The sequence below is a fragment of the Candida margitis genome (assembly GCF_024628925.1).
Source record: "Candida margitis strain CBS 14175 chromosome Unknown scaffold50, whole genome shotgun sequence".
Lineage (NCBI taxonomy): Eukaryota > Fungi > Ascomycota > Pichiomycetes > Serinales > Debaryomycetaceae > Lodderomyces > Lodderomyces margitis.
In genome coordinates this window covers 1-17,871 of record NW_026261922.1, presented here as the reverse complement: position 1 = coordinate 17,871, position 17,871 = coordinate 1, and the positions used below count along the sequence as shown (strand labels likewise).

The window sequence follows — 17,871 nt, the reverse complement described above, 5'->3', positions numbered from 1 at the left end:
AAATTTCCAACTGAACAATATACATTATACAGGAGAGTAATAGTAAGTAGACTTGGTTTTCAAAATAGTCCTGCAGACTAGATAAAAAACCAGACTGGATCAATTTTACAACCAAATTTAATAGCATACAACTCCTAGATACTATTTCATTTATAGAACCATATTACTCCTGATAGATCTTGTTCGTTACCTGTTGATCATTAGATTCTACTAAACTTAAAAGAGGTTCACCTCCAAAAAAAAATTCCAAAAAAAATAGGATCAAGTGTGAAATTAGAGCTTTCCTGTTCAGCTTTGCATTATGAGTTCATCCAGACGGTCAGCAAATACCGCTGCTTCAACAAATGCCAATAGCACCCCTGATTTGAAAGACGTTTATGACCCACAAGTGTCACCTGCCAATTATTTGGGTGGTTCGGGTGGTGGCGCAGCTATTAATGGTGGTGCAGATGACACGGCGGGTCTTGCGTTTGGAGCACAACAGCAGCAACAACAACAACAACAACAACAGCAACAACAACAGCAACATACCTACTACTCGGCCGAATTACAGCAACGGGCTGAATTGCAGAGAAGACAACAGCAATTGCATCAACAGCAACAACAGTTGCAGCAGTTCCAACAACAACAGAGGGAATTGGCCCAAGCTCAAGCACAGGTACAAGCCCAAGTTAGAGCACAGCAGCAGGCACAGGCACAGGCGCAAGCACAAGCACAAGCACAGGCACAAGCTCAAGCGCAAGCACAGGCACGGGCGCAAGCACAAGCACAAGCGCAACAGTTTCAACAGCTTCAGCAACCACACCAACACCATGGGATACAGTTGTCGAATAGCCAAGGTGTGCCTATCCCATCACAGTCCTCACCAGTTCCTTCGACTCTTTCCGATGAGCTCAATTCTGGTGAAGATCTTCGGTCCAAATTCGTTGAGAATGAAATTATCAAGACATTCAGCAGTAAAACCGATCTTGTCAAATATGTCAAGTCAGTACTTGGTCCCGAGGACCATTGTCGTATTGTCATTAACTCGTCGAAACCAAAAGCGGTGTATTTCCAATGTGAACGATCGGGTTCGTTTAGAACTACAGTTAAGAACCCGGAAAAGAGACAACGAATTGCTTATACCAAGAGAAACAAATGTACTTATCGATTAGTGGCCAATGTGTATGCCAATGAAAAGGGAGGAAATAATAAAAAGGGCAAAAATGATGATCTTTTTGATGAAAATGGTAACTTGGTTCAAGTTAAACCAGAAGGAGGCAGTAATTCAACTGATGGTTCGGGTGAGACCGAAGACTTGTGGATTTTAAGAATGATTAATCCTCAACATAACCATCCACCGGATCCAGCAAGTAAGAAAAAGAGACAAAAGGAAGCAAGAACAATGGTTGAGAAACCAGTTAATAAGCACATTAGGCAGCTGGAAGGGATTCCATCATCTTCATCGTCATCGGGTGCTAGTGGAAGTTCAATGGGGTTGACAAAGTCAAGACAAGGACAGAATTTCCAACAAGGTAATCATCATCATTTGCCAATGCAATTTCAACAACAACAGCAGCAGCAGCAACAACAACAACAACATCCAAATCAACAACTTGACCACACACTATCAAATATGGCAGGTACACCCAACTATAACGATTTGATTGGTCATTTGAGTCAAAGCCTCCCTCCGCAACCACAAAATAGACTGAGACGATCACAACCGCAACGCCAGCAGCAACAACACCCCGACGCATCAGTTTATGCTGCGCTTGAAGCTGCCAATAACAACCCGGCAGCCAGCAATTCTAATGCTGCTAGTATAGCTGCTGCCGCTGCTGCTGCTGTTGCCGCAATGAATGTGCCTGGTGGAGGCGGTAACGGTGGTGGTAATGGCGTTGGCGGTGCTACTGGCAACAATTCTAATGGTGGTGGTGGTGCTAGCAATGGAGGTCAAGGATCTCAAGGTGATTTGGACCTGAGTCTGATTGATCCTAGTGTGCAGGCACATGATCAATCGCATCACCATTTGAGAAGAGGTGGATATTTGTGAAGAGAATAAAACCACTGCTGTAAGAAGTAGAAGTTGTTATTTCCTGACGTTGTGAGATTTTTTTTGAAGTTATGGTTTACCCATGGCGATATTTGTATTATGTATTAGTATTTTCAATAGAAAGAAAGGTTAATGAATAGTTTTCCAATTGATATTGACATTTTAGAAACTGCACTTCTTCATGTGTCATCATGAAAGATGCAACACTTTCACCTACAACTTGAACGAGGTTAATAAGTACATTCCATGCTTCGATTAGTAAAACATGGTTTAAATAATTCTTTCTCTAATAACACTTTATATATTTATAACTGTATATTTATATAGAAAAAAAAAAAGTGAAAATCAAATCGGTATAATTAATAGAATAAATTTAAAAAAGATAAAAGCTCAGCGGAATAAAACTCTTCTTATCTAATGAGCTCGTCATTGTCATCACGATCATCCTCATCCTGCACCACTGCTTAAACTTTGTTTGAAGCTTGTTCGGAACCAGCAGCAGTATTGTCTTCTTCATTTGAATTCTTTTCAAACATACCACCACCATTAGCACCGTTTCCATTACCACTAGTTGAATCACTAATATCTTCCTTGGTTTCAAAGTTGTCCTTTTCGAAATCGCCATCGTACAATCCCAAGCTGTTACCTTCGGCTTCGATTTCTTGCAATGACAATTTAGGCAAGGTGGCAGCGACTCTCCATGGTTGTCTTCCTTCAACGTGAGCCTTGGCAAAGATGATATCAATTTCTTCCAATGATCTACCGGCAGTTTCTGGGTAGAAAAAGAAAATGACTGGCACGAAAAGGAAGTTGAAACAGGCAAAGAACAAGTAGCAACCCCAGTTGGATCTTTCAATAAATTTGGGAGTAAACATAACAACGGCAAAGTTACACAACCAATTGGTACAGGTGGAGACGGCAGAAGCGGTAGTTCTTGTTCTTAATGGATTGATTTCTGGTGGGTAGATCCATGGCAATGGCAAGATGGTGAAGGCGAAAAACACGATAAACAAGTAAATACCCACAGCGGCACCTTTAGCGTTTTCAGAAGTTGGTTTGACTAAACAACCAAATGAAATAATCATGGAACAACCTTGTCCAATGGCACCAATTAAAAACAATTTTCTTCTACCAACCGTATCAATCAAAAAGAATGAAGGGATGGTAGCCAAGGCGTAAATTGTGGCAAAAACACCACCCAAAATCAACGACAATCTGTATTTACTGTAGTCGAAAACGGTTTGGTAAAACAACAAGGTTGAGTAATAAATAGCAGCATTACATCCAGTAAATTGTTGGAAAAATTGCGATGAAGAACCAATAACCATTCTTTGAAAATGTTGTGTCTTTCCACCAGTAAGCAAATCCTTGAATCCAGTTTGCGCATCAGCAAATCTGTTAACCGCATCAATAATTGTCGTACCTTCAGCAATAATAGCATCGTCATCTGGTGGCAAATCATTAAGGTAACCCAAAACTTCATGAGCTTCAGCTCTACGATGATGAGCAATCAACCAACGTGGAGATTCAGGCAAGTTGAGAAGACCAAAAAAGAACAAACCAGCAAACACAATTTGGAAAGCGGTGGGGAATCTCCATTGGACTGAACTGTTGATGTATGAGAATCCGAAATCGATCCAGTACGCAATACAAGTACCAATGGCGACAACAGCACCTTCAATATTGACCAATCTACCTCTGTTTTCAGCCCTCGACATTTCTGATTGCCAAACAGGGATAGTTGCCGTATTCAAACCATTACCAACACCAGTAACAACTCTACCAATAACAAATTGACCCGTTTGCCAGTATGGTCTAATAGCGGCCGTCGAAATAACGGTACCAATAATAATAATCAATGAACCAGCAAGCATAAGGGGTTTTCTACCGAAATAATCACCTCTAAACAAAGCAAAAATGGCACCAAAGAAACAACCCAATTCATAACAGGCGGTAATGGCACCTTGAATGGTGGAATCTCCATCAGCTGGTGGAAATTCTTTTTTGAATTGGTCACCATTAAGCAAACCAGACATAAGACCTTGATCGTAACCGAAAAGGGAGAAACCAATGGTGGCAGTAACGGTGATGAAGAAACGCAATTTTTTGCCTCTCATACCAGAGGAGGATGTCCTACCGGCCAAAACATCGATTTTGTTAGCAAATTTACTACTCATTTTTGATAAGAAGTAAGTAGCTGTTTTAAAATTGTGGCTAGTTGTGGCTAGTTGTTATTGGAGTTTATTTTCTTGACTTTAAGGTGGTTTGCCAAAACAAAAAAATAATAATAATCTTGGGGGGTTTAATAAAGCGGCGATGGTGGTTTAAATAAAAAAAACACTTCTATTGTTTAGAACTTTAAAAACCTTGGCACACTTTTTCTTGGAATTAACGGGTCTCTGATCAAAACTAGTACTCGCTAACGTTGTTGAACGTTGTCGGTGATGAAAGGAACGTAAAAGTGTTATTTATTGTTCAAGAAAAAACGCTAAGAATTTTTCCAAGAAATAATTATAAAGAACGAGAACAGGAACAAGAAGAAGAAGAAGAAGAGGAAAACAGAAAATAAATTTTGAAGAGGGAGTGGTGGGGAATGCTGTTTCATTTATATATACGTCTAGAAGAAGGAAATAAAAAAAAGAAATGAAAACAATGTCTATATGCTGTTATACACGTAATGTGTAGGGTAGGGTATAAAAAAAAATTTTGTTTTTTATTTTTTATTTTTTATTTGTTTTCTCTGATGTTTGTTATTGATTTGTTTTGTTTTGTTTACTTGTTTGGTACTACATATAATGGCTATGATGTAGTTCTTTTTCTTTTTTGTTACTTGTGTGGGTTATGCCTCTTCTGTTAACAATTAGAAGAGCCTTTTTTTGTTTTGTAGGTGGGTTTGTGAATTTTGCAATTTTAATTTTTTTAATTCTTTAACTTTGCTATTGTTTTGCTATTATTTTGCTATTGTTGCTTTTTATATTTTTATACTGCGGCTTTTTGTGTTTTAATTTATAATTGGGCGCTTGCTGTTCTATGCAGTAACTCTTTCTTTTATATACACTCCATTACAAAAATTGAAACAAAAAACCAAATGCACAATAAGGCTAGAGCTTTCAGACGAACGAACTCAAACGAATCATTATCATCATTGTGTACAGGATATATCTTAATAGTGCTGGTTCTTTCGTATGCCAGCCAAATAAGTCATCAGAAATGATGGAAGAAGCAGAGAAGTCAACTCACTTTTGATGACTTTTTAGCAATTCTAGGCTAAGAAAAAAACCATTTGGTGACGTTTTGATTACAGTTGCTATATTACTATAAAAATCTTTTTAGTCCCCACGTTATTATGTGTGCAAGTTCTCCAGTGTTTCTGTTACTGCCTGTCTAAATGCGTGTAAAATTAAATAAAAATAAAAAAATAAAAAAATAAATTTTTTGCACGGAATTTTTTTATTTTTATTTATTTTAGTCAGAAAGTCGTGTACCTTTGCATCTCTCTCAGCGCTAAAACAATCACCAGTTCTTTTGGCAAGTGTTAGAGAGCAAAATCATCAAAGCAGAGAGAACAAGAAGCAGAATCTCTTTACCCATTCCTGGCTATACTTCCCCAATCTTGTCGATATCCAGTGTATATACCTTTCCAGACCTCATCTTTTTCGATTTAGATTTCGAATCTCTAACACTGAGAGTCAGATGAAAATATTTTTAGACAACAGTGTCACAAAAGGAAAATAGAACAGAATTGAAATTATACTGAGACTAGAGAATTAATAAGTTGATTAATAAACTAACCAGAATAGAACTTGATACAAAAAAAGGAAAAAAAAAAAAAAAACTGTGAAGCTGCAAAATGATCAACTATTTTGTGAACGCCAAAATAGTCAAGAAAAAATGCCAGCAGCCCAAAACGTATTCCAGCTACGATCATAGATGAACTATGCCTTTAAATTGCGATGAGCTTCAAGCAAGAGGAGAAAAAAGTTTTTTTTTTAATCTGCATAGTGCTTCCCCATCTCACTTAAGGTCATGCAATAAGATGGTTATGTATACCTTTTTCTTATTTTCATCATGCAATGTATAGATGGAATCTTAAGCTATATGCTGTGGAGAGAGGGAGAGAGAGAGAGAGAGAGAAAGTGGGGAATGAGTGATCCTCCAAATAAGCCAACTTTTTTTTTTTTTCACTAATGTGAGGAGAATGCAAATTAGGCTTAAAACACTTTTGTTTTGTTATTATGTTGCATTTAATTTAGCCAGAAGAAGTATCCGGTAGCGCTGACACTTAACCTCTACTTAAATACCACGACGAGTAGTAATGAAAAAAAGAGCTATGACGTATTTGAGTCAAAGTTAAAAGAAACCACAAAAACGTTTGGTTTTTTTATTTGTTTTTTTGGACAGATATGCACGACCAATTTTTAGTTTCTGTTTGTGTATCAGTTCATTGTTCATCATTTGCCCCTCAGTGAAACCTGCATATTAAATAATATCTTTAATTTTGAACATGTTGCAATAACCTATTTGCTACCATTTATCCGACAGTATATATCACACGAGATAGAACTATAATCTGGTTGCAAGGCATTAGCAAAATTATGTAGCACAGGACAACTACAGAGCATAAACTAAGTAGTAATGATGGTGAAGGAAAGACCCAGCAAAGTCGTTTCGACGCGATTGTGAATAACATCAGGCCATTTTTTTTTTTTGAATACGGCTTTCCACAATAACAGCAGAATAAAGAGGTACATGTATAAGCAAGGAATTTCAAAAATTTGCATGTCGTATTACTCGCACTGTGATGCCACAAAATCTTCCAATTGAGTTAAAAGTTTCGGTTCTCGAGATAGACGAAGAATTGTTGTTGCTCTTTTCTTTTTTCTTTCAATTGTATAGTTTTACGAACATCTTGAAAATAAAGAGTATTTTATTATTATTATTCAGTGAAGTCGTGTTTTGACAGTGTGGAGAGATTGTGGTGATTTGGAATGAGTTTCGATATGGCTTTTATTGTTAAATTTCATCTAGTCTCGTAATGAGGAGCGCTCAAAAGTTGAGCGAGGAAAAAGCATTCCTTTATTGTTCTAGATTGTAAGGAGTTTTGTTATTTTTCGCGCCGGTTAACCATATTGATTGTGGGGAACTGGTTTCGATTGTCTATTGTAAGTGAGACGTGTTTAGTCAATTTTGAGGTATTCGACTTGCCACATTTTTCACTAGAAGACGATTTTTTCTTGGGTAAGAGCTAAACTTTGCAATCGCCCTCGTCTTACATTGAAGTGAATGCGAGGAATCAACAATAGCTCAGAAACAACAAAGTTTGGAGATGGCTGAGTGCTAGAGGTTTGTAGTTTAACAAAACTGCACTTTCCTTATGGAAGTACTTTTTCACTCGATCGGGGATAAAGTTACAAAGACTAAGTCCGTTTAACATCAAGGATCCTCTTCACTCAATTTCATTTTGCAACAATAAAAAACGTACAAAACACGTCTCTTTTTTCCTTCGTCAAATCAATATCGAAATCACAGGGAAAAGGGAGAAACTATGTGGCTGTAAGAAAGCACTTACAAAGGTTCAAACTGTGCTACCGTGGCCAATAACAATATATATACTCTCTTAATACATATGTATTTGATTGAAGTGGGTGATACAATTACCATTACAATTGCAAATGTATAAAGACGCCAAAACTGTAGCCGCATATATGACATACCATTCTCTCTCTCTCTCTCTCTCTCTCTCTCTCTCGCCTTCTTTTCAAACTAGCATTCTGTGACCTTTGCAAGCATCTTTGCACTTTTCTCGTGTGATATGGTGAGTGTAAAGTATATCCTCCAGAGTAGAGGCCATTGAAATGCAAAATGACGTAAATATATTAATGAGTAGAAAACGAAACTTTGCCCTTTCCACCCCACCTCACTATTAGAGTCTATTAATAAACAAAAAAGAACTCGTACTGGTACAAAAGTTGCAATTACACAAACTTGGTAAGCTACTTTTTTTTTCTTGTCCCGAAAGGTTCGGAAAAAGCAAGACTTTATGCTATTCCTGTATATAGACTATACTGTACGTTCTTTTTAAAGGAATGGCTTTAGTTGCTTTTTTTTGACATTAAACTGTCGATACACAAAAAACAAATTCATCTTTTGGTAGACACACGCATGCCATTTGTTTTTTTTTTTTCAAAAAGCCTCGAGACTAATAAGATTACGTCATAGTACATTTCTAATGATTTCTACTTTAAGTTAAAATTGCAAAAAAAAACCAGAGACAAAGACATAGACATAGACAAACAGAACAAACAAAAGGATTAATTCCATTCCTAATTTTTTTATATTGTTGTCAGGATATATATCCTTCCCCACTTCACACTAACCTTCATTCAATGTTAACAACAAACCAAAAACCAAAAGAATATACTCTTTCATGACCACTTCTTGGTGGCGTTTTTTATATTGTTTCTTTCTGCTCACACTGTTGATGTGTGTGGGAGCTAACTCTATTTCAAATTTTTACCAAAGTGACAAATGATGACAAATCTTTGACTAGATTCTATCAACCGTTATGAACACTTGCCTACTCCCCCATTTTTAACTCCACATTACAGGTTTCTGAAACACAAATCAAACGTATCAAGATCTGGAAATTCCCAATTTCATATCGCTCTTTTTTTAGTCTCTATTGTTGGTTGGAGAGACTTAACTGGGAACCTGTAACTTGACGCCCCAAGTATTTTGAAGAAGAACAAGAAGAAGGTATATACCAGTGCATTTGGGTTTTGTAGAGCCAGAAAAGAAAAGGATTTGTGATAGAAATAACAGAGGCAAGAACAAAGGGCAAAGTGAAGCACAATAAGGGGCTTATTTATTACACACCCCACAAGCCAACATATATATATATATATATCTGCGGTATCGCGCCGTGTCGGATTCGGGTTTCGGGACTCAATTGGCTTTGGCTTTGGCTTTAAGGCGCCTATTCTAGTTTCATAGTAATATTTTTTTTATTTTTGTTGTAAATCGCGAGGAATATTTTTGTTTTTATTTTTAAGTAGTACAAAATCAGGAACAATAGAGAGACGAAGTGCTGGGGTTTTTTTTTTCTATTATTTGGGAAAATCTATCCGAAAATGATTCCACTGAACAATAAACCACCTCATTCTTTTATTGTTGACACGCATATCAGAAGCTCTGGATTTAAACTCCTTTTGTAATCAGGCTGGAGGCTCTAAAAGTGGGGAGCTTATATTTGGGGATATTCTGTTTAAAACAATAAACCTTACTCAGATTCTATTGTTTATCGATTGGGTGCGGTGGGATCTCTCGCGGGGAAAGAAATGTGAATTCAACTTTTTTCTTTTAATCTTTTTGTTGGGTCAACGTGGAGGGAGACCTCTTGATGATCGACATAGTCTCTTTTGAATAGAAAGGAAAAGGTGGCATGTGCTATTGTGATGAAAAGAGATTGCCGACGCTTTCATCTCTTAATTTTGCCAGTGTTCTTAACCGCAAAGGTAAAGTACTCAAATGAAAGAACCTTCACGGTTTTGTGAGCCAACTTTAGCATTTGTGAAATGAGAGGGTATCACTATCAAAGATCAGGTTTCGGTACAGATTAGTGATTTCCTTTCAGAGTGATAGAACCAGCACTGACTGCTATCACTAACAAAAGCTTTTGCATGCCCCAGTACCATATACTATTATGTGCCTTCATCCAAGACGTCCGTGAAGTCTCGTTGCTGGTAAATGCAGCCAAACTCACTTGTATGTCACCTCTCTCTGCAATTGTGCGATGCAATTTTTACAAGTCTTTCTTGACAAGGAATTATTAGGGACGTTATGAGCAAAGACTAAAAAAGATAGGGTATAGTTTAAGCAGACATCAATTTTGCATTAAGATCTAAATCCTAAAAAGAGATAAAAGTATTTGTCTTGAGTCGTATATTGTGAAAGACTTTCGCCTGAAAAAAAAAAGATAAGTCCTGCCCTCTTTCATTGGGATAAGACTCGCTATCTTTGTCACCAGTACATTACATTGCTCCCCAGGCAGGCCAGGACAGATCTGCTGGTGTCTTTTTAAACCCCCTTTTTTCGTCCTTCTCGTCTCTACGAGCTTTTCGAGCTTCATATTCAGCAGCCCTCTTGGCATCTTTTTCACTGTTCCCAGTTTTACCATAAGCCAGGAATGGTCTCGGTTGTTTTTGGCTTTCCAAAAGTTTTCGCTTTTGTTCGCTCATTGTACTGTCTTCACCTTCCTCATCACTACTGATGCTGGACTTGGTACTGATTGAATGACTGGTTTGTAATGTCTCCCTTTTCTTTATCTCTTCCTCGTATGCCTCGCTCTTCTGACGTTCTGCTTCTTTATGGCTTTCTTCCAAGTTTTGTACTGCGCTTAATTTTTTGAACAACATCTTGTTTTGAATAAAGGTTTGATAGTATCTATTGCTATAATCAATTGTGTGGATATGATTTACAATTGATGAAACTCGAGCAATGTGGGAGGAATTGCAAGTATATTTGTATTCTTTCTTTTTTTCTTCGTATCGCGCAGTTTCTCCAGATTTCGGATTTATATGCCGAGCTTATAAGCCTTTAAACGAGTTTTTGTGCACTATCACAGCCACACACTCTTATGATCGGTTATATAAATCCATACTACACTTCAGTGTGTGTATGTAATACTTTGCACAGCGTTAATCGAGGAGACGTGGAAATCACGCTTTATGCACTAGCAACTCACACGTGATTACTTCTAATTTTTTCTGTAAAACAAATTTTGATACGTCATAGTTGCGTTGATATCCACCAGGAACAAAACACAAAACGAGGATGTTAAATCCGACATCATATAGGCTGGAGACATTTGAAGCTTGTTCTGTTCCAATGACAGATACTGCTCGTTGATAGTCAAACTAAACGCAAAGCAATCTCAAGGGTTTGGGTGTTTGAGTAAAAAAGAATCATCCTGAATATTGGAATTTGCAATTAATACATGGATTTTTGGTGTTTTGTCGATTTTATGACTAAATTAAAAACTTCACTCTAAAAGCGCAAAGTGCAAAATGCAAGCACAATGGAGCTGGTTGGATTTCCTTAAAACCTCTTACTGTATATACCTCTCTGTTCGGCATTGTTTCTAGGAACTTTAGTCATGCTTTAAACCATCACCATTTCGAATTGCTCTCTGCTCTGCTTTCTTTACTTAAGGTGTTTTCAATTCCAACACACATTACCAACCTCCAACTGCTGCTTTGTCTTTGGCTTTTTTCTCCCGCCGTGAACAGCAGAATAATATGTGCAAAGGCTGCTTGAATTATCTAGTACAATTTTGCAATTTCGGGGCATGATTAAGGAAGATATATAATGCCGACTTTGTAATTTCAAAATCGTGAAATTACCAGTTCTCTCGGCCATAAGTTTTGCGCTTTTGCTTTTTTCAATGTGTCATGTTGCGTTTTAGTTACGAAATTAAGGTTTCATGACACAACAACTTACCCTGAATTCGCAAACTAAAAAGGGCACGTAGTGCCATCACATTGGTGCATTACGTCCACGTTAATCATGAATAACTCAATTATACTCCTACATTCTCTTGCTCATTCGAATCCCTTGCAAAAGTGATAAAATATTTACATAAAACTAATAGTCAGAGACGACCAAAAATGTGTATGTGTTTATATTAATACTGTAACAGTCTATGAAATACGACGACACGTTCTTAAAACAAACAGTGCACCTTCTTTCAATCAAGCATTCTTACCTTCATCTCTGGACGTAGTGACATCATTCACAGATCTTTGAGATTCCTTTTCAAACATACCGTTCTCTCTGTTCCTCAACCCATCGTTACTAGAACTATCAGTGATGTCTTCCTTGGTTTCAAAATTGTCCTTGTCAAACTCATCATCAAACAAGCCCAAACTTTTGCTTTGTTCATCAATTTCTTGCAATGACAATTTAGGCAAGGTGGCAGCGACTCTCCATGGTTGTCTTCCTTCAATGTGAGCCTTGGCAAAGATGATATCAATTTCTTCCAATGATCTACCGGCAGTTTCTGGGTAGAAAAAGAAAATGACTGGCACGAAAAGGAAGTTGAAACAGGCAAAGAACAAGTAGCAACCCCAGTTGGATCTTTCAATAAATTTGGGAGTAAACATAACAACGGCAAAATTGGTGATCCAATTGGTACAAGTCGAGACAGCTGATGCGGCAGTTCTTGTTCTCAAAGGATTGATTTCTGGTGGGTAGATCCAAGGCAATGGCAAGATTGTAAACGCGAAAAACACAATGAATAAAAAGATTCCAACAGCAGCACCTTTGGCATTTTCTTCAGTAGGGTTAACCAAACAACCAAATGAGATGATGAATGAACAACCTTGTCCAATGGCACCAACTAAAAACAATTTTCTCCTACCAACCGTATCAATCAAAAAGAATGAAGGAATGGTAGCCAAGGCGTAGATAGTGGCGAACACACCACCCAAGATCAATGATAACCTATACTTGGTACTATTGAAAATCGTCTCATGAAACAAGATGGTTGAGTAGTAGATGGCAGCATTACATCCAGTGAATTGCTGGAAAAATTGCGAAGATGAACCAATAATCATTCTTTGGAAATGTTGTGTCTTTCCACCAGTAAGCAAGTCCCTGAATCCAGTTTGCGAGTTTCTGAATCGGTTCACCGCATCGATAATCGTACTAGCTTCGGCAACAATAGCATCATCATCAGGTGGCAAATTGTTGAGATAACCCAACACTTCATAAGCTTCCGGTTTACGTTCATGCGATATTAACCAGCGAGGGGATTCTGGCATAACAATGATACCTCCCAAAAGTATAGCAGCAAACACAATTTGGAAAGCAGTAGGGAACCTCCACTGGGCGGAGTTTTCAACGTAGGAAAAACCAAAATCAATCCAGTATGCAATAAAGGTACCAATAGCAATGACTGCACCTTCAATATTGACCAATCTACCTCTATTCTCAGCCCTCGACATTTCTGATTGCCACACGGGGATAGTTGCCGTATTCATACCATTACCAACACCAGTGACGACTCTACCAATAACAAACTGACCCGTTTGCCAATGGGGTCTCATGGGCGTTACCGAAATGATGGTTCCAAGAATAATGATCATGGCTCCGACGATAATAATTGGCTTTCTTCCAATCCTATCGGCCCTGATCAAGGCAAAAAGGGCACCAAAAAAACACCCCAATTCGTAACAGGCAGTAACTGCACCCTGAATCGTTTTGTTGTCTTTAGTGGGTGGAAAATCATTATTGAATTGTTCACCAGTGATGATACCAGACATAAGCCCCTGGTCGTAACCGAAAAGGGAGAACCCAATAGTGGCGGTGAATGTAACGGCAGCACGTAATTTTCTTCCTCTGAGTCCCGCCGTTGTTGTTCTATTGACTAACCAGTCGGGTGTCCAGCTGAATTTAGCCATGATGTTATAAGTAGTGTATTAGTAAGTTTATCTTTGTTGTAAAATAGTGGATAGATGTTATTGCTATCACTATATGGAGTGAGTGAATGAGGTTGGGAATCTTGGGACATATTTATATTATTTCGAATTCAGTAAGCTCCTTGTGTTTAACTCATGTGACGACGCATACTTTTCTCTCCAACACCAGCAAAAGAAACAGAATTTCATTGTTTCCTCCATTATTGTCTTGCAACAGCACGTAACAGTCTGGATAAATTAACTTTATTTGTTGTGTTTACTTCCAAGAAAAAGTGATCGAGGAGTATTTTAAGATTTTTCTTGTCGCAAAAACTTTTTTCTTGACTTTTTAGACTTTATGACACAAAACATGAAAGTGTAACTAAAAATAAAAAGCCCTGTACAATGTTCTATTTTAGTACAAATAGGTGGGGCATGCAGCAAAAGGCTGAAACAGTATGAATAAAGGAATCTAATATAATGAAGAGGGTTTGTGAGTTATTCCTTTGGATTGTGTTGAGTGGAGAGAAAAGAGACTGCATGTTGTCTCTATGGAGTAAACTAGCGTATATCCTAACCTATCTCAAAAGTGGCATTTGCTAGAAAAGGCACTACCACCTACTAGATCCTATTCCTGATCAAATAAAGGTAAGAAATGTACTTGCTAGTTATGACACGAGCGCAGTTAGAACTTGAATGTGAATTATTATTAAAGGGTTTCCTAAACCAGATAAATACAACTTATTCTTTTACAGGCACCTACCCCTCCTCACTACGTCATAGCTTTACAATACAAAAAACTTGAGAAAATATTTTAGTTGGTTGATGCTTTTATTGACGTTTCCAGTGAGATTTTCTTGGTTATTTTTCTTGTATTAAATAAGGAGTCGTGTGCGTGTGTCTAATTCCTATGTCACTCTATGGTTGCAAATTTGTTTGTTACGCGTATCGTATTGTAAAGACAAACATAAAAGATGCGTACTAACAATAACTAAGTAAACGGATCTTCATCACCACCCTAAGTGGAAGCTTATCTGGTCTAGTGTGTTTTGCTTTTAAGAATATGTTAGGATTTAACAAATCTGTCTGTAAACTCTTTTGCTGCTGCTGTCGCAAAGAGCGATTCGGTGAATCTATTTTTTTCTTTCTCCTCCAATAACCCCACCATTCCATTCTCATTTTCAATATTTGTGCAACAAAATTTCTTTTTATTCAACTTCATCCTTACGATAATTTATCCGACACTTTTGCATACTTTTTCCTTTATACGAAGGGAGGAGAGTGTGCTTTTATAGAAATCAGCCCGCCTTTTAACCTAATGGGTAAATTTGAAAAGCTTTTCCAACATTTAAGAAATTTTTTGGCAATACTAATAGAAGCTTTAAAGGCATATCCATTTGCAACACGCTATAAACCACTTGAAACAGGAAAGAAAAATACAAGATATATACAATAATAATTGCAATGCAACAACTGCAACACTCATATAGTCTTGATTTGCAAACTCCAATCCCCTGTTTTCCAACTCCAAGCAAAGAACTTGTAAGCAATGTCACTGACTCTTATTACCATGCCATCTAGGTTAACCTAAAAAATCGTCTGCCGCACTCAACGGATGGACAATGGTCCGATACACAGTTTACTCTGTATTGCAATGAAATAACAGTTCCCATCCGATTAATGAACCTAGTGCCACTAGGCCGTCATTTCCTGTGGTGCTAAAGAGTGCAAAGCGATCTACTCCATATCCTTGTTTTGGCGCTAATAACAGCGATTAAACCTGACAATTAACCCATTATTAAAAGCTCCTACGAAGACACAAGAGTCTCCGAGTAGTTTAGTGTTTCCACCAACAAATGAAATCTACCTTTTTTCCGATTCTTGTTTTTTATTCTCTCCGTTGTTACTACTCTTCTTTTGTCTCTTCCCTTTCACATTTTTCACACTCCTGTCTTTGCTCATTATCAACCATCTTTTGCACCTTTCCAATCATTTATGAACATTTAGGGGAGTGATATTGGTAATAACTTGTTAGTCTTTGATTACCAAACTATGGGTTATTGCTAATAGCCAATTAGAAGGATCTTTTTGTTGGTTTTATATGGAAAATGCATGTGCCCAATAGGGGAAGGATGTATGAAGTCTCTTTTATATATATCCATATCCCAAATTTCATCCAAATCGGTAATAAAGTCTGTTGGGTTTTGGGTTTTGGGTTTTCTTAATCCAATGTTCTTATAAAAGCAATAAAGGCAATGATAAAGGCAATCGTGACAAAAACCGAGTTGCACAAGTTCCATCTTATACATCTCATTATTGCTTTGCTTTGGTTGCTTCTCATTTCCCTTCGATCATTGGTAGTATCATGGCCATTAAATGTAGTCATTGTAAATCTCCCTCTGTAATACTGGAATATATCTTTATATATATTTTCGAAGAAATTGTAGTTTATATTTATTATGTACTTTTGAAGAAAAATTTATTCAACACAAAGAGATTGAGACCAGTAAAGTTTTCCCAGACACGACAGACAAATATACACATTCATAGGTAGTATTGCTGACATACATACACACACTCTCTTTCCCCTCTTCTTCTTTGTTTTATTCCTTGGGAAACAAGCAAACAAACCATCTACATAAGACATTTGTATTTTGTATTTTACTCAATATGGTAATAACAAACTGAACATAAAATAGGAATTGATAGGCTTTTCAAGAGCGCAAATCTTCAAAATCATATAAACTTACTTTAGGATGACGCAATATTTGTCTGAAAGCATGTAGGACATTGATTAACGATGTTGACAGGAGAGGTCACACATTATTTGAACAAAGACACGAAAATGTGTTTCCACCACTTGGGAATGTTTGAGAGTAACAATATGGGGTTCATCAATAGGGACGTATCTTGCTCTCAAAAGTTTGATTCTTAGTTTATATATATTTAGCACTAACAAAACTACATAAACTTGTCATTGATTGAACCATTGAGTAGGTTCCTAAAAATCATATTTCTATTTAGATTATCAGTATAATGTCTTTTCACCATCGTTTGCGTATAACATCAATCCTGGTATCCAATCTAGTAGTTTAACGTGTTCGAAAGGGCACTAAAACTTCATACAGCTAATTTGTATTAAGCTATTAGCAATATTCACCTAGTTTACTGTTCTTGATAATGCAACAATGGCAAGAACGAGAGCAGTAGCAGTGATTATGGTGTTGCCAATATTCCACTTCATACTCGTTTTGATAGCTTTATTTTGGTTTCGGATCAACTGTTGTTCTCTTCCCCTCTGTTCCTCTATTTCCAGTTCGTCTCTGTATGTAGTCCGTGGCTCATCACTCGAAGTATCAAGGTTTATATTTCTGTCCATTGGTGGTAAATATCACAGAGAAGAAGAAGTTTCATGCTTTTATTTTTGACGTTCTTTCGTGACTAGATGAACGCTTTGTTAATCCCCTTTTATTGTTTCAAAAATCAAGTGATTCTCTTGTGCTACAACTGCATCCTCTATAGACAATAGGACTAATAAGTCGTGTATATGGTCGTGCGTAGCTGCAAAAATACAAAAACACAAAACCTGATCGTTATAATGTGCAAAAGAAGTCATTTACTTCTTACAAACACCCGATAGCTATTCTATTGGCCCATTCTTCCTTCATAGTCACTACCAAGTATTACTAACTTCATGTCTACATAGGTAGCACAAGCTAGAGGTTAGTAATAGTTTTATAACACACTCATTGAATTAAATACACATACCCTTGAAAAGATTATACAAAGGCCAAAAAAAGTACATAACCGAAATAATAAAAATAATAAACCAAAATTCAAACTAAAAACTTCCAGTTTGAAATGGTTGTACCGAAACAGCCATTGGCAATAATAAAAATTGCAGATCGCAAAAAAATCGATAGTTCAGTAAAAAAATCGACCGGCAAAAAGTAAAGACAAAACAATTAAAAAACTCAGATAACATCAGTGTCAATAACGAGTTATCTCCCAGTAGTCATTGAATTAGGTTGGATATGACACACCAACATAATCATATCCTAAAATGTAACCAACATCGCTAAGCACAAAATAATATTAGCGCAGGATGATATCTTGATAATGGAACCAGAACCCTCATATGTGGAAACAGCAGAAGTAGAAGATCCACTTGGTTGCAATGGCAAGGATGGCTCATTAGTAGGTGCATTAGCTTCGGAGTCACCAGAGCCAGAACCAGCACCTGTTGCGTTCGTTGGCTTTCCAGAAGGTTTAGAAGCACCGCCAGTTGGGGTTCCGGTTGGGTTACCTGTTGGTTTTCCTGATGGCTCTGAAGCACCTCCACTTGGGTTTCCAGTTGGGTTACCTGATGGCTCTGAAGCA

The 17,871-nt window shown here is 37.3% G+C and overlaps 5 protein-coding genes across 5 annotated transcripts; 1 reads left to right on the top strand and 4 right to left on the bottom strand. All coding sequences in view use genetic code 12, as the record gives it.

The window, feature by feature from the left end:
• Positions 1-301: 301 nt before the first annotated feature.
• Positions 302-2,035, top strand: RBF1 (Rbf1p; the record flags this gene model as incomplete). The annotated part of the gene is made up of 1 exon (XM_051817785.1): positions 302-2,035. The coding sequence occupies one exon, from the start codon at positions 302-304 to the stop codon at positions 2,033-2,035; it is 1,734 nt and encodes a 577-aa protein (XP_051668980.1).
• A 464-nt stretch (positions 2,036-2,499) lies between these two features.
• Positions 2,500-4,212, bottom strand: CANMA_005407 (sugar porter family MFS transporter; the record flags this gene model as incomplete). Its single annotated transcript, XM_051817784.1, has 1 exon — positions 2,500-4,212. The coding sequence occupies one exon, from the start codon at positions 4,210-4,212 to the stop codon at positions 2,500-2,502; it is 1,713 nt and encodes a 570-aa protein (XP_051668979.1).
• A 5,853-nt stretch (positions 4,213-10,065) lies between these two features.
• Positions 10,066-10,449, bottom strand: CANMA_005406 (uncharacterized protein; the record flags this gene model as incomplete). Its single annotated transcript, XM_051817783.1, has 1 exon — positions 10,066-10,449. One exon carries the CDS (start codon positions 10,447-10,449, stop codon positions 10,066-10,068), a length of 384 nt encoding a protein of 127 aa, XP_051668978.1.
• Positions 10,450-11,784: 1,335 nt separating this feature from the next.
• Positions 11,785-13,494, bottom strand: CANMA_005405 (STL1; the record flags this gene model as incomplete). Its single annotated transcript, XM_051817782.1, has 1 exon — positions 11,785-13,494. One exon carries the CDS (start codon positions 13,492-13,494, stop codon positions 11,785-11,787), a length of 1,710 nt encoding a protein of 569 aa, XP_051668977.1.
• Positions 13,495-17,549: 4,055 nt separating this feature from the next.
• On the bottom strand, positions 17,550-17,871 carry CANMA_005404 (uncharacterized protein; the record flags this gene model as incomplete). The annotated part of the gene is made up of 1 exon (XM_051817781.1): positions 17,550-17,871. A coding segment is annotated over one exon (322 nt), but the record flags the coding sequence as incomplete, so codon positions are not given.